Here is a 22,562-nt window from a genome sequence, read left to right as displayed (position 1 = left end):
AAATTGCAAAGTATTTGGCATCTTTTCAGCGCAAAAGCCATCTTAGGGAATCCTCATTCCATCTTAGGTAAAATTCTAAGGTCAGTACAGAGGACAGAAATCATCTGCAGGGTGAACTAACTGTGAAAATCTCTTTAGGAGGGCATCCTATTGGAAACTGACATACATTAGGTCAATGATTCAATCTGGCCACTTCTGCTCTTGGGTACAAAGAGATCTCTGTTTTTCTGTGTAAGCATCCCAAGAAGCAGTTGCCTTGTATTTTTAGGCAAGGCTGTAGAAAAGGGAATTCTGCGTCATTAAGCCCCAGCGAGTCTGATGGTTATACGGCGAAAGGCAATGGAGAAGGGAGACGGAGAAAGAAACAACAGATCTGTGTTTCTTACATGATTCTTACTCTGGAATGATTTACTCACTGGTTGGAGGGGGCAGTTGCTTGCACTGTTGCAGGCATTTCTGACGCTCTGTGAATTGACCTCTACTTGGCCACCTTGCTGCATTAATTAACTCACATGTTCCTTCTGGAAAGCATCCTGACTCCTTATGCCTCCACGCTGAAGACTCCAGGCTGGTAGACTAATCTCTAGTTTTCCTGCACACTTCTATTGAAGCTTGGTGCTTGCCAAGTGTTCACTTTGTTGTCTTAAATCTGTTCATGGTAATTGTACTTGCTATTATAATTATACCATTTAATTAAGCATTATATAAACTGATAAGTTGTAAGTGTGAAAAGAGAATTATCTCTATGAAAACTAAGTTGAACACCTTGGAAAAAAATGATAAAGGCAATCAGCTAAAAGATGCTATCATATTAGGTGTGAGGGAGACAAATGTTAAGACTGAAAATATCATACAAATCTAGAAGTCTGAAATCAAAGTACAGTAAAAGTCTTTTGAGGTCCTGCAGCATTTTCAAGAAACTGCCATTTATCTAGTTAAGTTCCATAAGCAGCATAGGATTGGTCAGCTTGCAGTTGTCAGTATCTGCACCACAAGAAGAAAGAAGAAATGCTCAGAGACCATCCCCTGAACTCCTAGAGTAGCCACGCTGGAGGGCGCGGCGGTGCCCTTGGCGCTGGAGGTCATGCGAATGGCACCCTCAGAGTTGAGCAGTGTGCAGCCTGAGGAGCTGTAGATGGCGCTCCTGCTGATGCTTGCCAAAATCAAAACCGCCTCATTAACCAATCATACCCACGGTCCTGGAGAGTATGTAGCAAAGCAGATAAACTCCCAGACGTGATTGGTGGGAGTGAAAGTTATCTAGTTCTTGAGAAGGGCAGTTCTACCAGAAATTAAACACTATATGCACTTCGAGCAAGGCTTTCTTCTTCTAGGAGGTTATTTTTTAATTAATCGATTTTACTTTTGGCTGCACTGGGTCTCTTGCTCCCCGTGGGCTCTCTCTCGCTGGGGCGAGTGGGGGCTCCTTCCTCGCTGGGGCGTGTGCACCTCGCCGCGAGAGCGTCGCGTGTCGGGCACCACAGGCTCTCGAGTATGCAGGTGTCTGTAGCTGCCACCCTGGGCTCAGCAGTTGTGGCTCATGGGCTGAGCTGCCTCGTGGCATGTGGCATCCGCAGACCAGGGATTGAAACCAGAGTCCTTTGCATTGCGAGGTGAATTACTGACCAGTGGACACCAGGGAAACCCTAGTAGGTCAGTTTTAAGAAATTCTTGGGGCTTCCCTGGTGGTCCAGTGGTTAAGACTGCACACTTTCCCTGCAGGGGGCACAGGTTTGATTCCTGGTTGAGGAACTAAGATCCCACAAGCTGAGTATCAGGGCCCAAAAAGAGAAAAACAGCAATTCTCATTCATGTGCATGGAGATACATGTTCAAACGTGTCCATTTTAGCAGTGGAGAAAAATCTAAATGCCCTTCTTCCTCCAATCCAATATTTGAGCACAACCAAAATAGTGTGGCTTATGGAAATTCAGACTGGAAGAGACACACAATGACCCTGACCTCAGGAAGCATGCCTTTCTGTGAGGTCTCAGATAAACAGCCAACAGATGCACAAATAAATATGTATCATGATATCAAAAGGTCAATAAGGCCATGGAGACATTATTTATGATTCATTTTGGAATTCTATTAAGCCATAACAAAAGAATGACATAACCAATTTTTACAGATAAAAAAAATTATCAAAATATTTTCAATTCTTTCTCGGAAAATAAGTCACACCGCGGTGCAATGTGAATCATAAGATCACAGCTATGAACAGTCTGTGTCCGTGGGCGTACATATGACTCGACTGTACAGAAGACATCTGAGAGTGTATGCATTGGAATAGAATGGAGCTATGTCTGGGGTGGGGGTCTTAGTGCTGCGAGAGGGCGAGTGCGTATATGTGAGGTGGGTGGGCTGGGGAGTGAGAACAAGGGGAGGGTTGATACTCTGTTTTGCCTTATTGCATCTTCCCATTCTACTTTTGTGTTTGAAAAGAAGAAATCTATGAGCACTAATCAGTGCTTCTCTAAAGCTGATAACTGAGTAGGGCAGTGAAGAAAGGAACTCCTCTGTCCTGATGCAGGACTGAAAAATCTAACCTTTCTAGAAGGCAAGGTCAACAGCTTTAAAAGCTCAACTTTTTGAAGCAACAATTTGACATCTAGGAATTTAGCCTAGAGAAGTAACTCATGGTGTGGAAAAAAATTTAAATAGAAGAATGTCCATTTCAGGTTTTTTGGCTTAGAAAATTTTAAAAATGATGTCCACATAGAGAAATGGCTAAATAAATTATGACAGCTCCTAAGGGATAAGATATTACACAATTCAAAATCTTCTTTTGGGGATTGTGAACATATAAATGCTCACAATATTGCAAATTTGGGGAAAATAGTAGAAAACAAAAACAGACCACTTGGCATAATCCAATATTGTAATAAAAATAGAATATGCCTTTGAGGAGGACATGACAGGCCACTCTAGTATCCTTCCCTTTAGAATCCCATGGACAGAGGAGCCTGGCGGGCTACAGTCCATGGAGTTTGCCAAGAGTCAGACACGACTGAGCACACACCACACCCAAATACAGAAACTATAATGCCTGCGAGGTTGGGTTCCGCCAGGAGCCAGCTCACGAGATCCCACCCATGACAGAGTCATGAGGAGAAGACCTGATGAGCAGAGCAACTCAGGCCTCAGGGATTCTCGGAAGGCTGCCTCAGTGCTCACCTTAAAGATGATATCTATCTTTCTAATAAACCTCTTCTTATTTTCTGCGGCTTAGGTAGAAGGCCTTTCCTGATCTCTTCTCAAATAGATCAATCTGAAAACTTTACGGCCCCTGAACGGTAGTTCCCTATAAGATTATCTAGGATATAGAGTATTTTAATTGACACTTCTCTTACTAGTATATTAGTTTGCTTGATAAAAATACCTGTGCCTTTGGAGCTAATGTGCATGACTGCTCCTTAACAATAAACAGCATTAAGAGCCTCCGCACAGAGAGCCCCAATGGACACAGAGCCCTTTGTAGGAAAGGGCTTATTAGAAAACATAAGAAACACTGCTTTATGAAACTGTTACTTAGTCTATATTTACTTGCTATATTTTTGCTCCTAACATATTTAGCCTACATAATAAAAATATAGTAGTTTAAGAATTATAAAAATAAAAGCTTAGCCTTAATACAAATAATAAGACAGTTGTTAATTCAGCTGGTGATTTTTGCTAAGAAGTGACCTTTGCGCTACATTGTTTCGGCTTGCTGGTCTATGACTTTATGGGACCACATTCTTTTCTGTTAGGCTCAAGGCCTAGGATAGATTACGGAAAACAGGTTTTACTTTGAAACTTTCTGTTGATGAATTCTTTCCTGCTGTGCCTGATACAAAAGTGTTCTGGCTGACCAACCCTTATCAATAAAGAGTCACAAGATGTTAGCAGGCCCCCAGGCCAGAAGATGATGTAAACAAAATGAAACTTTTTGTAGCTAAGATATGCAAACGGTGTCCACAAGGGTCAAAACTGCTGAGCCATTAAGCTGATTTGGTATGACTCTACACGTTACATTTGTTTCTATGTACCACTAAAAATATAAAAGCTGTCTTGAAAACAATCAAGTCAGGAGACACTTGGAGACTCTAAGATTTGCTGTCTTCTCATTTCGCATCGCCAACGCCGTCCTTCCTGAAGGAACCCCTGGGCCAACTGGAGCAGGACTCCGGCAGGGTTCCTGCCTTATTAAAACTGTGCTCTCCCCCTAAAACTAACATAATGTTGTAAGTCAACTTGACTTTAATTTAAAAAAAGCAAAAATCTGTGTTCTCAGAAGTTACTCAGCTCTACTCTTTTCCCCTCTGGAATGAGACCCTTACTTAATGGAAGAAAAAGGAAGATGCAGAGGTTAGAACTTAAATGTCAATTACACGTTCCTAGACGCCTGCGCGTCAGGCCATTGAGGTTTGACCCATCTCATTTTCAAAGGGCTGAGCTCTGTCGCTCACTCTAAGTTAATAAAAATTACATAAGAAATATTTTCAGTATGTACAGAGCAGTCTATATGTTTTATGACAATTTCCAACTCTCTGGCTGTAAGTCCAGCGCAGCGGCGGGCAGACGCCGCGGCGTCCCGCGGGCCGCCGCCGGGGCACGCGTCCCCGGGGTGCGGACGCGCACGCGGACTCGGCCTCGGGCGCGAGCCGCCCGTCCCGACGGGGCGAGAGCCGCCACGGGGGAGGCGCGGGCCGCGCACGCGCGGCGGGGAAGGCACCGCAGAGGGAAGGGGGGCCGTCCGGGAGCCGGGAAACGCCGCCGCCAAGGGCAGGACGGCGCACGACGGCGGACCGAAAACGCGACCCCACCACCCCCGCGGGCCCCCGCCGCGCGGCGCGAGACCGTCCCCAACCCCCCCCCCGACACCCCAGGGGCAGCGACCCCCAAAGGCCGCTTGCGGCGCGAGGAAGCTCTCCAAGGGGAGGACCCATCACGGAGGCCCGGCAGGCCGGGGGCCTCGGCGCGAGCTCACGTCCCCTTCTCTCCTCTCGCGGGCGGCGTCCCCCTGGCCGCGGAGGCGGGGGACGCCGTGTCTGCACTTAGGGGGACGGAGGGCACGGCGGCCCTGCGAGGACACCCCCCAGCCGTGCGACCCCCGGGGAGGCGTGCACACGACACGGGCACCCGGAGGGGCGATTGATCGGCAAGCGACGCTCAGACAGGCGTCCCGGGGCCGCAAGTGCGTTCGAAGTGTGGATGATCAATGTGTCCTGCAATTCACATTAATTCTCGCAGCTAGCTGGGTTCTTCATCGACGCACAAGCGAAGTGATCCACCGCTAAGAGTCGTTCGAGGTGTTCGAGGGTTTCGTTTCGGCGGGAGGCCCGCCCCTGGCACAGCACAGCCCTCCCGCTTTCCCTTCCCCGGAGGTGGGGGCGGGGGGGTTGCCTCTGGCCGGCCAAGTCAGACAGAAAACAGCAGACCGGAGGAGTCGGGAAAGGTTTCACACGACGGGGCGTCCGGCGCCAACCCGGTAGGGCGGGCTCGGACACCCCACAGGCGCCCGGGGGTTCCCCACCCTCCCCCAGGGACGCGGGGGGTCGGGCGCACGCAGAGCACCGCTCACGGCCACAGCCCGCCCACACGACGACCGCCGGGCAGGCCCCCTCCCGACGGCCGCGGCGGCGGCGGTGACCGTGGCGCGCCACCCCGGCCCCTCGGGGGACGGCGGAGTCTGGGGGAGACGGGAAGCACCTCCCGACTCCCCGCGGGCCCGACCGCCCCGACCCCGAGGCGGACGGGCGACCCCCCCCAAGGGGTCTTTAAACCTCCGCGCCCGGACGCGCTACGTACCTGGAAAGGGGGGGAGGCGGGCGAGGGGCACGGCGCCCCCCACGGGCCACCGCCCCGACGTCGACCACCACCGCGGCCCCCCCCCGCGGCCGCCCGCGGGCCTCGGCGCTGCCGGCCCGTGACGCACGGGGTCCCGCCGTGCCCCGGTCGAACGCCGCCGCCCGGGGGTCCCCCGCCGACGCCAGACGACCACCCCAACGTCCCCCCGAAACAGGGCGGAGCCCTCTCCCCGTCAACCACCTCGCGACGCCCCTACGGCCGTCTCCCCCGGACCCCGCCCTCTCCCCTCCACCCTCGGGGTGCCCCTACCCGCGCCCGCGTGTCCCAGGCACCCTTCTCCCCCACCCGCCACCGAGGGCGGGGGGGGGGCGCCGACGGGAAGCACCGAGCGGGCAGGGGACGCGACAGAGGGAAGGGGGGACGAGAGGGCGAGAGACCCGGAAGAGACGAGACGGCCGCGGGGGGCGTGGGGGGAGGAGTGGGGGCGAGCCCCGAGGCTCGGAGGGCGCGGGGAGGCGCATGGCGACCGCGCGGCGGGCCCAGAGCAGCGGGACGACCGACGACCAGCCGAGGCAGACCGGTCCAGGGCCGGCGGCGGGAGGCGACGGGCGGGCAAGCGGCCCCGCGGCGGGGAGCCGCCACCCGTCACGCCGCACAGCTCGCGAGACGCGACCGGAGGATCCGCGACCGGGGCAAAGGCAGCCGTGGCCGGCGCCACGGGGCGAAGGCACGTGGGGTGGGGGTGGGGGTGGGGGTGGGGGTGGGGGTGGGGGTGGGGGTGGGGGTGGGGGTGGGGGCGCGCCGAGCCCTCGGACCCAACCTCGAGGGACGTGGCAGGGAGGTCGGACGGGAGAGGGAGGGACACCGGAGACGACGCCACCGGGCGCCGGGGGGCGGGGGACCCCTCCGGCCGGGGAACGGAGGCGCGCGGAGGGGCCGGCGGGGCGGGGCGGGGCGGGGCGGGCAGGCGGAGGGGAGCCGCCTCTCCCGCCCGACCCCCGACACACGCTGCACGCCGCCCGCCGCCCCCCACCTTCTCGCGCGACCCCTCGTCCCCCGAGCCCCGGAAAGGCCACCGGCCCCGGCCCCGGGGCGGGGCGCCTCCCGGACGTCTCTCTCCCCCCTCTCCCCTTCCTGCCCATCCCGCGCCCGCCGCACGGGTGGAGGAGAGGCTCTGAGAGGCTCTCGAGCCGGGCGGGGCGAGGCGAGGCGAGGCCGCCGCGCCGCTCTCGGCACCGACCACGGTAATGATCCTTCCGCAGGTTCACCTACGGAAACCTTGTTACGACTTTTACTTCCTCTAGATAGTCAAGTTCGACCGTCTTCTTAGCGCTCCGCCAGGGCCGTGGGCCGACCCCGGCGGGGCCGATCCGAGGGCCTCACTAAACCATCCAATCGGTAGTAGCGACGGACGGTGTGTACAAAGGGCAGGGACTTAATCAACGCAAGCTTATGACCCGCACTTACTGGGAATTCCTCGTTCATGGGGAATAATTGCAATCCCCGATCCCCATCACGAATGGGGTTCAACGGGTTACCCGCGCCTGCCAATCTTTCCTCTCCTAGGTATCATGATGCAAGCCATTATTTCATTTGAATATGATTTGCTATGTTTTTTTTTTTAAGGATTTTTAAAATCTTTGGTACTCTCTCTGAAAAGTGAAAGTGTTAGTCATTCACTCAGTCACATCCGACTCTTTGCAACCCCATGGACTGTAGCTTGCCAGGCTTCTCTGTCCCTGGAATTTTCCAGGCAAGAATACTGGAGTGCATAGCCATTCCCTTCTCCAGGGCATCCTCCCAACTCAGTGACTGAACGCTTGTCTCCTGCATCGCAAACAGATTCTTTACCATCAGAGCCACCAGAGAAGCCTGTTGGTGCTCTCTATCAGTTACTAGTTATTACTAATACATTTCAAAACGGACTCCAACACACCAGATATCAATATATCATCACTGAGACCTGCGTACTCAGACACTTGATGAGAGAATCCTTTCCCCCAGTTTCAACATACATTTTTTAAAGAAATCAAACCAGAAGCTATCCATCAGCCCCATCTCCAGGCATTTCTTGAAGACTGGCTTACGTGCTAGACCAGTAAAACTCAAAATTCTTCATGAAACCGTTCATATGAATGGTGGTATATTTCTATCCAGAAAAGCACAGCCCCGGTGTGATCCCATCATGCTCTCCCGTGTCCTATCTGCTCTGACCTGCGTGTCCCTCCATGAGCACACAGCCTCCTGAGGGCAGAAACCCACCATGTCCATGGTGCACAGCCGGCACCTGGTAGGGAACCTGGCAGATAACAGGTGCCTGCGAAATAGTCATGGAAGGAAAGAAGACATCTCAGAATGGCCACATACTGTATCTTTTAAAAAGGTTTTACTACGTGATTCATCCACTGCCATCATAATTGTGGCTATTTCCTGCTCGTTCTACCAAGTTCTGCCTTGTCCAAGATAGCAAGGACCCCTTCTCATCCCTCCCGATCAGTCCATCTCCCCGTTCCTCTCCCCTGGGAAGTTGAAGAGCACACGAGGCTGCTGGATGGCGGCCCTTCAAGTGATGACTAACGGTAGTAACGCAGTCTTAACTCCTCTCCCTGCATCCTGCAATGGAATATTCTTGCCTTCTCCCTCCCACTTCTAGGACACATGGTCTGCCCAGGAATCCAGCTTCTATAGAACTTGTGTCTCCTAATCTAACATCTTTCCATCCTCTGGCCTCTGAGAAAATAAAAACAGCCTCTCCAAGCACAGAGTCATATCTTTATCTCCTTATTAGCCTTTTGGATTAGTTGGCTGTTTTTCCTTCCATGTGGCTTTGGGTAGTTAAATATACAGACACCAAGCAGACTAGTATGTGGAGCCATCACTCCATCTCAAAGTCATTATCATTTGTTTATAAATATGATTTCTCATGGCTGTGTGACTGTCCATTACATAGAATTCGCCATAAGTTTTTTAAAAATTCCCTTTTGCTAGGCATCATTTTATAAAGGCTTTTAAGCAATCCTGAAAGAGTGTTCTTATACTTAAATGTTTGTATCACCATTATCACTAATATTACCTGGGATATAGTCTTAGGTGTGGAGATACTAGGCCAAAGGATTGAACTTTTTCAGAGACAAAGTTCACAGGAGGATAGACTAGCTGATAGAATATCACTTGATTTGAAAGATCTATATAAAAGATATAGAGATGATAATATATGAGCAAGGATGGGCTTCCCAAGTGGCACGCCAGTGTAAGAGACATAGGAGACGCAGTTCTGAACCCTGGATTGGGAAGATCCCCCGGAGGAGGAAGTGACAACCGTCTCCTGTCCTCCCTGCCCGCGCTGTCCCTGATCCCCGGGGCGGGCACGGCGCTCGGGGCCGGAGGGGCCGCTGGAGCCGCGCGCTCCTCTGCCCTCCCGGCCGGGGCGGCAGCCGCGCCGCGTTCTCTCCGCTCGGGCTGAGCCCATGGACACCGCCCGGGGCGCAGCGGGGAAGCCGCTGCCTTCCAGGCGGAGCTCGCGTAGGACTACCGCACAAAGTAGCCCGCGACCAAGCAGGGACCTCGTGAGCACATGCACAGCGCCATGGGATCCCAGTGGTTACATTATTATTTACAAAACGTGGGCTGAGAGAGCCTGAACACGCCGTCTAAATCTCTCTCCCCGCAGCAACCCGCTCCAGTGTTCGTGCCTGGGAATCCCGCGGGCAGAGGCGTCTGGTGGGCTGTGGGTCCGCGGGGTTGCAAAGAGTTGGATACCACTTAGCAAGCGAGCGGGAGTCTCGCACCCAGCTTTATCTCTGCCTCAATCACTGTGAATTACTGATACGGCGCTTTAATTTGTCTGAATTTTCTTTTCCCCAAATACATACATCTATGAGAGTTAGTAGATGGCTTAATATTTATTTTGTGACTGGTAAAGCTTCAGCTTGAAACCATTACTTCTGTTTTAGTTTATAAACAACTATCGATATAAAAGATCCCATCAAGAAGCTCTCGTTTCCAGTTTTACTTACAGGCAAGAAACATGTTAAAAGTCAGGGATATCAAGCAAATCCATACAGGGTACATGTCTGGTCTGAATCGAAACGGTTGATACGTAAGATAATGGTGAGTAGGAGCTGTTGTAAACTGCAGGATGTGCGCCAGGTTTGAGACGATTCATCAAGAAAGTCGTGGGCAGAAAAGAAGTGACAACTTCCTTCACTTTGGGCTCACCATCTCGTTGCTTAAATGCCACCATCGTTTATCCTGCTTTCAATACCTTCTCTTCTGTTGATATGGTTCTCATCAGTGGATTTCTTTTAAAGCTTTACTTTTTCCTAAAATATTTATATGCACGAACCAGAATGTATAACCAGCAGTCCATAATCAGGGATATCTTTAGCTGTGTTACAGCAAAAGACCTGGAGGACAGAAGGGAGAATTTCCCAGAGGGCAAATGAGTGTAAGTTCACAGAAGTTTCGATGACTCTTCAATATTCTTGAGCCTGGTAGTCTCAAGGAGTAAGCCTGACATTTCCATAAGTGAAAACTTTTGATTCTCCATGATAGAAATTCTTATGCTAATTAACTTACGCAAAACAGAGAAAATCAGTTTTAAGTATATATAATGAAACTACAGTCCATGGGATTCTCCACACCAGAATACTGGAGTGGGTAGCCATTCCCTTCTCCAGGGGATCTTACCAACCCAGGGATCAAACCCAGGTCTCCAGCATTGCAGGCAGATTCTTTACCAGCCCAGCCACCAGAGAAGCCCAAGAATGCTGGAGTGGGTAGCCTATCCCTTCTCCAGGGGATCTTCCCGACCCAGGAATTGAACCAGGGTCTCCTGCATTGCAGGCAGATTCTTTCCCAGCTCCAGGGAAGTCCAATAGCTCTCACCTAGAGGTGGCTTGTTGGTCAAGTGGAATGATTCTCGCTTTGGGTGCGAAAGATCCTGGGTTTAAATCCCGGACGAGCTGCTTATGGTTAGATGGTTTTGGGGCTTCCCTCATAGCTCAGTCTTTAAAGAATCTGCCTGCAATGCAGGAGACAAGGTCTCAATCACTGAGTTGGGAAGATGCCCTGGAGAAGGGAATAGCTACCCACTCCAGTATTCTTGCCTGGAGAATTCCATGGACAGAGGAGTCTGGCAGGCGACAGTCTATTGACTCTCAAGAGTTGGACACGACTTAGCAACTAGACCACCACATAATGAAAACAGCCCACGTTAAATTTGGGTTTTAGGGAGTCAACAATGTCAGGGGGCCAGGTCTCTCCAGTTTTTTCTGTGCTAATTTCATGCTCAGGTTCTACTAATGGCAAGACGGATGCCCAGAAGCCCGCCATCTACATTATTCCAACTTTAGTGGAGAAGAATGTGTGCTTCAATATTTTTCTCAGTAAACTTGTGCCTGAATCCCCTGAGCAGGCTCTGCTTTATGGAATCGAGACTGAAAGAGCAAGGAAGGAAACAATCCCGAACTGTGTCTGGAAGAAGACGTTCTCATTGTATGACCTCAGCTTGCAGAGGACAGTGGTTTCCAGGTTTTGAATGCTCGTGCCCATTGATGGATAAGGATGTTAGAATAATTCCTACTGATCCCTGTCAGAACAAAGAGAACTCGTAGAGCTTATTATTAATATTTTATTCCTTTAAAGAGTATTTACTTATTCATTTGGCTTATTTGTCCTTACTTGTGGGGCTCAGTAATTGCAGTACACAGGCTTGGTTGCTCTGAAGCTTGTGGGATCTTAATTCCCAACCAAGGATCGAACTGGTGTCTGCTATATCCCAAGACAGATTCTTAACCACCTGACCACCAGGGAAGTCCCTATTTTACTCTTTTTTTTTTGATGAAGACTCACATCAAATTCGTATGGCTTCCCAAGTGGCACTGGTGGTAAAGAACCCGCCTGCCAATGCAGGAAACATAAGAGACACAGGTTCGATCCCTGGGTCAAGAAGATCCCCTGGAGAAGGAAATGGCAACCCCTACAGTGTTCTTGGCTGGAGAATCCCACGGACAGAAGAGCCTGGTGGGCTACAGGCCACGGGGTCACAAAGCGTCAGACACGACTGAGAAACTGGGCACACACGTTTATAAGACACGTACAGTGTCAAAACCTCCAAGCACACGCTTGGGTGGCATTGGGATTCAGTATTTTGGGGGGAGTGGAGACCTGAGTTTTAGGGACTTTGTAATTGCTCTTTGCTTTAAATGGGTTAGAGGTACTTTGGGTGGAAGCCCAAGGTTAGATAATGCTGTGTCATTTGCTATGACTACTAAAATAAGACCAGAGCGAGTAGAAATTGTATGACTCAAAAAATTCATCTCCATTTCATGGATTTTTGAGGTGACCTCTTTGAAGCTTTCTGGCTCTCTGATTTCATATTCCAAAGACTAAGAATGGAAGAGGAAGGGCTATAATGTAAGGCCACAGTATAAACACAGTTGATTGCAAAGAACAATAAATTGCTATCAGAAATCAATACATTATTTTCCAAAGCTTGTCTGGGGAGAATCATTCCATCTTCACAGACACAGTGAATGTTAGCTAGATTTATAGCTGTTTGCTGGGGGTTTATACAGCATCATATTTCCAATGGATCCACCAGGAAGAGAAGCTTGGTTATTTAGCCTCCCTTTAGGGAGTACCAACAGCAGAGAAATTTCCGAGATGACGTATTGAGAGTTATAAAGGAGTGATCTTTTCCATGTACAATTAATCGGTGAATTAAAGAAAAGATTCTTGCGATAGTTCATTTAACAGTTCACTTTTAATGCTTTATTTTCCACATAGAGGTCTGGATTAGATAAATTTACTTTATTAGTACAGATAATATTAAACATTTGGGCAGTCTTGATATATGATGCTTAGTTGTATATATTTAAAGGGAAAATTTAACATGTATCAGGACACTTAAAATATAAAACATCTTGACTGCAGTCACAGAATGAACCAAACTCTAAATTATTATTTACTGAGCAGGAAAGTCAAATTTGAACAATTTGGTTTCAAGCACCAATAGTTTGAAGGAGTCATATGCTAACTACTGCATTTTTTCCAAAAAAATCCTTACTTAAAGATATTGAAAACTTTAAATACACACTAAAATCTGATTTACTTGGAATTCACTAATTTGTAGTTCATAATAATGTGACTTAGCTAGAATGACATTGACTTGTGTTTTCTATTCAAAGAAAAGTAGCTATTCTGTGTAAATGCATTTTCCCAAGGAGCATCTTATCTATTTATTAAAGGACTTGACAGCACGGAAATTGCATTTCATTGAAATAGTTTTGTAATTTACCTGGACCCCAATTAGTACAGGATTGTGATGTTTGACTATCCTTCACTTTATACCGCAAGAACATCTAGTTCAGAGTTTAAACATAATACTCCTTTCTCATAAAATAATTTTATAAAATGAGATCTTTTCCTTCTCCAAAGATCCTTCTTTTAATTTTTATACCATAAATAATAATAGAACATCATCATGTGTAATAAAATACTCACCTCTCTGGATAAACCACTCTGCTCTTATTATTTGTATCCTGAAACAGAGTCATTTATGAATTGAAATCATAAACTGTCTTAGCTCTAAGTATAAATTAAGCCAAGCCAATAAAATTTTAGCTGGCCATTCTCAACCAGTACTGTGGAGAAGCTTAACATTTCTAAAGTCCCATATTAGGCAAACTAGTCAACATCCAAGGGTATTGTGTCAGGTGAAGGCATAGCAAGGGGCATTTCTAAGACGGATTTGAATAAAAGCAAAAACATTCAAAGGATGACTTTCCAGACTAAACCGATTTCCCCATCTGAACGCACATACAGCAGCGAGAATTGCTCCCTCCGCAACTCTCTGCATCCAGAACATGAAACCCCGCTTTCAGGACAGGCATGAGGGGAAACGGGGACTTTCTCATTGTCTCAGGGACCTTCTCTGACCTTGCACGACTTTCCTCATGCCCTCAACCACGAGGCCTCTGAAACAATCTAGTCCTTAGGGTCAGTCCAAGAAGACGCTCGGTCTTGTGTGGCTCACTTCTGCCAAGTCCTGTCCCTAGAACCAGAGTCGTTAGGGGAGGATGAAGGGAAAAGTGCTTTATATTCTGTTGCTATTAAAAATTACCGCAGGTGCAAGGCACACTGATTTCAATCAGTCTCCCACATATTGTGAGGACTTTGGAAAGCCTAGAAAGTTCCAAAAGCTGTAAGTTTCCATCAGACACAATAACCTAGGGCTACCATCTCAGAAGATAGACTCACAGTATTTAACAGCCCACAAATTCTTCTATTTATCTGCATCTCCCCCTCTTACTCTATAGTTGCCCTTCAGCTTGAAATTACTGATCTGTAAGATAAGGCAACATTTGGTCATTTATTCACCAAATACTTCTTGCTCTATATCAAGCATTGCGAGTAGGCATTGGAGACATATAATTTAATGTGATAGACAAAATCCTTATTGTCAGAGACCTCGTATTTCTGGGTGGGGATGTACAATTACGATAGACAAGTCTTTCAAATGAAAATCCAGAGCTATAAACACTGTAACAGACAAAGCAGGGTGAGGCTTTACCATGGTGTGGCTGACACACCAGATGCTGCAGTTAAGAAATCAGAAAACATTTTTGTGTGTTTTAATATTTCACCTTTCAAAGTGTCCCATCAAAAGTCAGGTTTATTTTTGCAAAGTAGAGGTATAAGTCAGGGTTCTCTAGGGAAAGAGAACCAATGGGATATAGAAGTAGATATAGATATATAGACTCTTAAGAGCTCCAATACTCTGGTCAGCTAATGCGAAGAGCCGACTCATTGGAAAAGACCCTGATCCTGGGAAAGACTGAAGGCAGGAGAAAGGGGCGGCAGAGGATAATAACATCCCTGACTCAATGGACCTGACTTTGAGCAAACTCAGGGAGATAGCCAGAGGAACCTGGTGTTCTGTAGTCCACTGGGGCCCAAAGAGTCGGACATGATTTAGTGACTCAGCAACAGCAACATATAGTAATAGATACAGATATAGATATAAATGTAGTTATAAGAGGAGATTTATGATAGCAGTTGCTTCATGCACTTATGCCAGCTGAAAGTGAAAAGTGTTAGTCGCTCAGTCATGTCCAGCACTTTTCGACCACGTGAACTTGACCCCATGAACTCAACCCCATGAGCCCACCAGACTCCTGTCCATGGAATTCTCCAGGCAAGAATACTGGAGTGGGTTACCATTTCCTTCTCCAGGTTGTCTTCCCAACCCAGAGATGGCACCTGGGTCTCCTGCATCACAGGCAGATTCTTTACCATCTGAGCCACTATGACAGCTGAGATGCTCCACAATCTGCTATCTGGAAGCTGGAGAACCAGGGAAGCCAGTGACATGCTTCAGTCCAAGTCCAAAGTCCTGAGCGCCAGCGGGCTGCTGGTTTAAGTCTTGGGGGTCTGAAGGTCTGCGAGCAGGAGCTGCCGTGTCTTGGCATGTCGGTGACCTTCCAGCTCAAGACGAGGGAAGAACTTGCCCTCCCCTTACCTTTCTGTTCCACTCGAGGGCCCGGTGGATTGGTGAGAGTGGCTCTTCACGCCAGCTACCAGATCAAATGCCAGTCATTTCCAGGCACACACGCACAGACTCACCCAGAAAGAATGTTCTTCCAGCTGTCTGGGTATCCATCCCTAAGGGCAGTCAAGTTGACATGTAAAATGAACCATTGCAATGGTAACAAGAGTCCATCTTTATTTCAGCTTGTTAGTTATATCAATGTCCTGCTTATATGTGCATAAATGTTGGATGTGCGTGGTAATTTGAGAGAAGACCCATGGGCCTGAAGCCTGAATTTGTACAGTTTTGTCATTCCCTTTGAAAAAGAGCACGTCTCATCAGTTACATGTTAGAAGGGGAAGAGTAGGTGCCTGACTTTGTCGTCAGACCTGTGGCGTGGAGTCCCCCTGGGGGAGACGGGGCACCCGCGGTGCACACGTTACTCTTGCAGGCGCGCTCCTGTCTCCTGAAGCCAGCAGAGTTCTTGTTGATTTCAAAGGTGTTCTATGGAGATAGAGTTGCATACCGACTGATAGGTCAGAGCGTTGAGAGTTTCCACATCAGCCGTCTTTCTCCTTAAATATGCACCTTTCACTTGTGAGTCTTTCAAACAATACAGTTGTCAATAATTTAGGAAATGATCTCCAATGTCTTACAACTTTTGTAGCACTTTGGGTTTGCAGTCTGGTGATGTTTTACATCCTGGATGCCTCTACAAATCAAAATCTTTATTATGGAGTCAAGTACATACCCAGAGCTCTCCTAGAAAAGGGAGGGAAAGGACAGATGTTTGCAGATAAATATTTGCAAAATAAAAATGTTTTAATGAGAAAGGCTTGTTGCAGTGAGGATAGAATGGATGTCCAAACTTGGAAAATAAAATCGAGTAACCTTCATCTGATTCATCTGGTTTTTGATGAGATCCTCAAGACTAGCTTGACCACAGTTAAGATAAGACCTGGAAGTGAGGAAGATGTGATCTGCTTATTATTCAGAAAAGTGCCTTGCACTTTAGAGATGCTTAATGAACTTGTGTTAAATTGGTACCTCCCTAATTTATGGGGGTATATGGGCTTCCCTTGTGGCTCAGCTGGTAAAGAATCTGCCTGCAATGCGGGAGACCTGGGTTCAATCCCTGGGTTGGGAAGATCCCTTGGAGCAAGGAAAGGCTACCCACTCCAGTATTCTGGCCTAGAGAATTCCATGGAATATCCATGGAGTCACAAAGAGTCGGACACAACTGAGCGACTTGTACTTTCACTTATGGTATAATCTTGAAAACAAGTCTTCTTCCAGTCAGGAGGAATTCACAAACATCCTGTTTACACTACAGTTCATGTGTGTCAGGAATCGTTAGTAAAATACATGGAGATGCATGAAATATTTGTGCTGATACTAGTTCATTATTATAAGCTTCTATTACACCAGTGGTTCTTAACACTACCCAAACCAATGTCATTTTTATAGCGAATATTTCATACTATCTCTTTTACTCTTACGAAGTAAAGTTCATAGCTAATATGAGCTTTGTACCATATAATTTTAAGATGTAATATCATAATTATAATATGAGAAATAAGAGAACACTACTGTGCTTTAGAGCAATAATAATATGACACAGATTTTAATACAGGAACATTTAGTCTTGACCATGCTAGGAGACAAAATGTAATTGTCAAATATTTACACTTAGATATAGAATTATCTATTTAGACATATTTACACAACTAATGAAGGTTTATTGTGTTGGTTGTTGCATCTGGAAAATACTGAGGTTTTCCAAAACAGTGAATGACTGACTCAGTAAAGTTATGAACCACAGTAAAAGTTTACATCAGTTTATACAGATATTGTGCTTCTGGAGAATTGAGTGGTTAAAAGTGTGAAGAGATAATTTAGACTTGTCTGTGAAGGGTGGTTAGATTCTAGGCTCATAAGATTATAAACACGTTTGCCACCTTCCCGGACATCCACGGGAACATTTCAAAAGCTCTCAGAATATAGGAACGTCCTTTGTTCTTTGAGGAAGAAAAGTCTGGATCCCTTGGACCCCGTATTCCATATCAGTCCTCGCCCCCCACTCACCCTGACGACCAGAGGTCCTTTTACGCCCCCAAACGTTCCCCGGGATGCCGCGCTGTGGCTGCAGAGAGCCGGTGAACCGCGTGCGCAGGTTGAGGAGGCGGCTGTAAGCCTCCCCCTCGCTCATCGTGGGCGCCCCCAAACGTTCCCCGGGACGCCGAGCTGTGGCTGCAGAGAGCCCGTGAACCCCGTGCTCAGGTGAGGAGGCTGCTGTAAGCCTCCCCCTCGCTCATCGTGGGCGCCCCCAAACGTTCCCCGGGACGCCGAGCTGTGGCTGCGGAGAGCCCGTGAACCGCTTGCGCAGGTGAGGAGGCGGCTGTAAGCCTCCCCCTCGCTCATCGTGGGCGTTGTCGTCACTCTTTCCCAAGCTCCTGGCGGTTTTTGAGATGTGACCCCACACAGCAATCTCACCGCCACTGATAGTTGGCTGGCGACATAGTTTTCCTGTCCCCTAGTCATTTAAATGGAAATGAATGGCAATAAAATGAACCCCACATGTTTAAAAGCAGTTCTGGTTTACATAACTATAGGACTGGAAAAAAAATATTGCTACACGGAGGGAACAATTAATCACACGGGAGACTAAGACAAATAAACAGCAGGACTTTTTCATCTTTAAATGTGAAGAAGACAATGTAACAGTCATGGAAATATGCAAAAAAGAGAAAGAAGACGATTGTTGGCTTCAAGGAGCTTTGAGTATCTCCAAGCGTTGGGGACGGGAGCGTAGATAGGGCTCTGATAACTAGCACTTCAGAGTCTAAGCAAAGCTCACAACAAGTGGCTGGTAGGTTACATCACTTCTATCCTTGGGTATGTGGGTTGTAATGCTATGGATTTTAAGTAACTGCCTCATAAACTCAATTGACCATTAAAGTCCAATTGACCAAAATATTAAAGCCTTTGGCAGGGCAGGGGGGAGGGGGGAGCCTTAATGACAACAGAGTGATTCAATTAAGTTTGATAAATGCTCATCGGAGGTCTAGCACATGTCAAACACTGGGAAGATCTAGCATTGATGAGCCTCTTCCAGAAGCTACACACATAGTTTTCTGTAGTCTTCTCAGTAACTCTCTGTGAGAATATTTCATCCCCACTTTATAGATGTGAGCACTGGGGTTCAGCTGGAGAAGGAAATGGCACCCCACTCCAGTATCCTTGCCTGAAGGATCCATGGACAGTGGAGCCTGGCCGGCTACAGTATGTGGGATTGCAGAGAGTCTGACAGGAGTCAGTGACTAAACAACCGAGGTTGAGCAAAGCTCAGAGAAGCAATCCTAGAAGCTGGGGTTTGCACGTTCACCTGTTTCATTCTCAGGGAGGAGAGTGTATCATTCCGGTACTAGGTCCTAGGCTAGGAAAGGTGCAAGCTCTATTTCCTTCATTCCTCAAAGAACCAAATGATAAAGGCGGTGGCTATTTCTCTAATTTTAAAGCTGAGTCTCTGAAGGCACAGAAAGCTAAGTGACTTGGTTCAGATCCCGCCACGAGTGAACAGTGTAAGCCAGACATATGGTTGCATTGACATGATCCCGGAGGACCTGTTCTTTCTACCCTGGTCTCCTAGGCGTGGTAGCACCATCTCACTTTTTCATTTCTCTACTTGTCACGATTCTTTCTTGAATGTGCCCTGTCGTGTCTCTTTGTGACCCTATGGACTGTAGCCTGCCAGGCTCCTCTGTCTGTAGGGATTCTCCAGGCAAGAATATGGAAGTGGGTAGCCACTTCCTTCTCCAGGGGATCTTCCCAATCCAGGAATCAAACCCACATCTCCTGTGTCTCCTGTATTGCAGGAGGACTCTTTATTGCTTTAGCTACTGGGGAAGCCCTTCTTGTTTAATTTTATTTATTTATACATATTTTGCTGAGTTGGTCTCTGTAGCTGCACTCGGGTTTACTCTAGCTAAGACAGCAGGGGCTACTCTCTGACTGTGGTGTGTGGGCCTCTTCTGTTGCCCAGCATGGGCTTTAGAGGGCATGGGCTTCAGCAGTTGCAGCTCCTGGGCTCTAGTGCTGTGCTGTGCTTAGTTGCCCAGTCGTGTGCGACTCTTTGTGATCCATGGACTGCAGCCCATCAGGCTCCTCTGCCCATGGGATTCTCCAGGCAAGAAGACTGGAGTGGGTTGCCATGCCCTCCTCCAGGGATCTTCCCAACCCAGGGATCGAACCCAGGTCTCCCACGTGGCAGGCGGATTCTTTAATGGCTGAGCCACCGGGGAAGCTCCAGAGCGCAGGCTCAATAGTCGCGGTTCACTGGCTTCGTTGCTCCGAAGCAAGTGGGATCTTCCCGACCAAGGGATCGAGCTGGAGTCTCCTTCACTGACAGGCGGATTCTTTACCGCTGAGCCACTGGGGAAGCCCTGTCATGATTCTCCACATTAAACCCTTGGGTGGTACCTCATTAATTATAAAGATCAGAGTGTAACTTTTTAAAATGCAAAACACACTTGTATTAGCTAAATTATCTAATTCCCTGAAGCAATCTAGAAAAATGTGCCTTGAAAAAAAAGAATGCCCTGGGGAGCGCGAAATGGAGGTCCTCCGCTGCTCCTAAAGCATCAGCCATGCTCGTCACCGGCAGATGAAGGGTTACAAGAAGCGTCGTGGTAAATACATGGCTTCACTTGGTTAATGTAGTTAACAAACTCGGGGTTTTTTCCCAAACTTACTTGACCAGGGAATCCTCTTCCCCACTAACGTATGTTAAAATCCTCAGGATCTAATATCTCACCTAAGACATCTAGGAATAAAGGAGATTGTCTAGTTAGCTTTTTAGAGACAAGATAGCTTGTAACATAGTTAGCCACCTTTTGCAAAGGTGAAGGGAGTCCAGGATTCTGCCTCTCTTTTGGGTACCTCCTTCTGTTGTGTTTTCCAAGACCCTGCCCTGAACCTCATTCACTATCTTTTCTCAAATATTCTCCCAGAGATCTTCAGTGACAGTGGCATGAAGTAACATGAAGGCACTGGGACTATGGTCCGTAGGGTCGCAAAGAGTCAGATGTGACTGAAGCAATTGAGCATGCACGCATCCACGAAACAGAAAGAGACTCGCAGGTTTAGAGAACAAATTCATGGTTGCTGGGGGAAGGGGTAGTCAGGGAAACTGGGGTGGGCATGTGCACACTGCTGTATTTAAAATGCATAAACAGCAAGGGCCTCCTGTACAGCACAGGGAACACTGCCCAATGTGATGTGACAGCCTGGATGGGAGGGGGTTTGAGGGAGAATCAGTTCAGTTCGTCACTCAGTCGTGTCCGACGCTTTTCGACCCCATGGACTGCAGCACACCAGGCGTCCCTGTCCATCACCATCTCCCAGTTTGCTCAAACTCATGTCTATCGAGTTGGTGGTGTCATCCAACCATCTCATCCTCTGTCGTCCCCTTCTCCTTCTGCCCTCAATCTTTCACAGCATCAGGGTCTTTTCCAATGAGTCAGCTCTTCACATCAGGTAGCAAAAATATTGGGAGTTTCAGCTTCAGCATCAATCCTTCCAATGAATTTTCAGGACTGATTTCCTTTAGGATGGACTGGTTGGATCTCCTTGCAGTCCAAGGGGCTCTCAAGAGTCTTCTCCAATGCCGCAGTTCAAAAGCGTCAATTCTTCAGCACTCAGCTTTCTTTACAGTCCAACTCTCCCATCCATACATGACCACTGGAAAAACCATAGCTTTGACTAAACGGACCTTTGTCAGCAAAGTAATGTCTCTGCTTTTTAATATGCTGTCTAGGTTGGTCATAACTTTTCTTCCAAGGAGTAAGCGTCTTTTAATTTCATGGCTGCAGTCACCATCTGCAGTGATTTTGGATCCCAAAATAATAAAATCTGTCACTGTTTCCATTGTTTCCCCATCTACTTGCCATGAAATGCTTACATGAAAATTTCCCTTGATGTCTCTAATTTTCTTGAACATATTTCTAGTCTTTCCCTGTCTTTTGTTTTCTTCTATTTCTTCACATTGATCACTGAGGAAGGCTTTCTTCCTTTCCTTCTTATCTCTCTTTGCTATTTTTTGGAACTCTGCAATCAGATGGGTGTATCTTTCCTTTTCTCCTTTGCCTTTAGCTTCTCTTCTTTCCCAGCTATTTGTAAGACCACCTCAGATAACCATTTTGCCTTTTTGCATTTCTTCTCCTTGGGAATGGTTTTGATCACTGCCTCTTGTACAATGTTATGAGCCTCCATTCACAGCTCTTCAGGTGCTCTATCTATCAGATCTAATGCCTTTATTTCTCACTTCCACTGTATAATTGTAAGGGATTTGATGTGGGTCATACCTGAATGGTCTGGTGGTTTTCCCTACTTTCTTCAATTTAAGCCTGAATTTGGCGATAAGGAGTTCATGATCTGAGCCACAGTCAGCTCCTGGTCTTGTTTTTGCTGACTGTATAGAGCGTCTCCATCTTCAGCTGCAAAGAATATGATCAGTCTGATTTCAGTGTTGACCATCTGGTAATGTCCATGTGTAGTGCTGTTGGAAGAGGGTGTTTTTCTGACCAGTGTGTTCTCTTGGCAAAACTCTGTTAGCCTTTGTCATGCTTCATTTTGTTCTCCAAGGCCACACTTGCCTGTTACTCCAGCTATCTCTTGACTTCCTACTTTTGCATTCCAGTTCCCTAGGATGAAAAGGATATCTTTCTTTTGGTGTTCGTTCTAGGAGGTCTTGTAGGTCTTCATAGAACCATTCAACTTCAGCTTCTTTACCATTACTGATCGGGGCATAGACTTGGATTACTGTGATATTGAATGGTTTGCCTTGGAAACAAACAGAGATCATTCTGTCATTTTTGAGATTGCATGCAAGTACTGCACTCCTGGACTCTTTTGTACACTATGAGGGCTACTCCATTTCTTCTAAGGAATTGCCCACAGTAGTGGATAAAATGGTTATCTGAATTAAATTCTCCCCTTCCAGTTCACTTCAGTTCAGTTCAGTTCAGTTCAGTCGCTCAGTCATGTCCGACTCTTTGAGACCTCATGACCTGCAGCACACCAGGCCTCCCTGTCCATCACCGACTCCCGGAGCCCACCCAAACCCATGTCCATTGAGTCGGTGATGCCATCCAACCATTTCATCCTCTGTCGTCCCCTTCTCCTCCTGCCCTCAGTCTTTCCCAGCATCAGGGTCTTTTCAAATGAGCCAGCTCTTCGCA

At 47.7% G+C, this 22,562-nt stretch overlaps 1 protein-coding gene, 1 long non-coding RNA gene and 1 pseudogene across 6 annotated transcripts in view; 1 reads left to right on the top strand and 2 right to left on the bottom strand.

Moving 5' to 3' along the window:
• Window positions 1-5,147: 5,147 nt before the first annotated feature.
• On the bottom strand, window positions 5,148-5,286 carry LOC145522031 (5.8S ribosomal RNA; annotated as a pseudogene).
• Window positions 5,287-6,165: 879 nt separating this feature from the next.
• The window catches only part of LOC145505613 (uncharacterized), a 54,249-nt gene continuing 37,852 nt past the window's right edge, over window positions 6,166-22,562 (top strand). The window contains exon 1 of one of the 5 annotated variants that reach the window (XM_081488143.1): window positions 6,166-6,519. In XM_081488143.1, coding sequence (XP_081344269.1) covers window positions 6,312-6,519 — 208 coding nt within the window. In that variant the 5' untranslated portion in view covers window positions 6,166-6,311. Of the gene's footprint in view, window positions 6,520-6,772; window positions 7,037-22,562 lie in introns of those variants that run through there. The other 4 variants (XR_014053160.1, XR_014053158.1, XR_014053155.1 and 1 more) reach the window with 4 other exon arrangements.
• Window positions 12,540-17,654, bottom strand: LOC145505783 (uncharacterized). The gene is made up of 2 exons (XR_014053294.1): window positions 17,410-17,654; window positions 12,540-16,086 (listed from the first exon to the last, which is right to left on the bottom strand). It is a non-coding gene; the product is annotated as an uncharacterized LOC145505783 (long non-coding RNA).

The sequence above is a fragment of the Giraffa tippelskirchi genome, chromosome 1 (assembly GCF_054371585.1).
Source record: "Giraffa tippelskirchi isolate mGirTip1 chromosome 1, T2T-mGirTip1v1.2.pri, whole genome shotgun sequence".
NCBI classification, from domain to species: Eukaryota; Metazoa; Chordata; class Mammalia; order Artiodactyla; family Giraffidae; genus Giraffa; species Giraffa tippelskirchi.
Note: the sequence above shows the minus strand (reverse complement) of the source record. Positions and strands in the feature narration are given on the sequence as shown.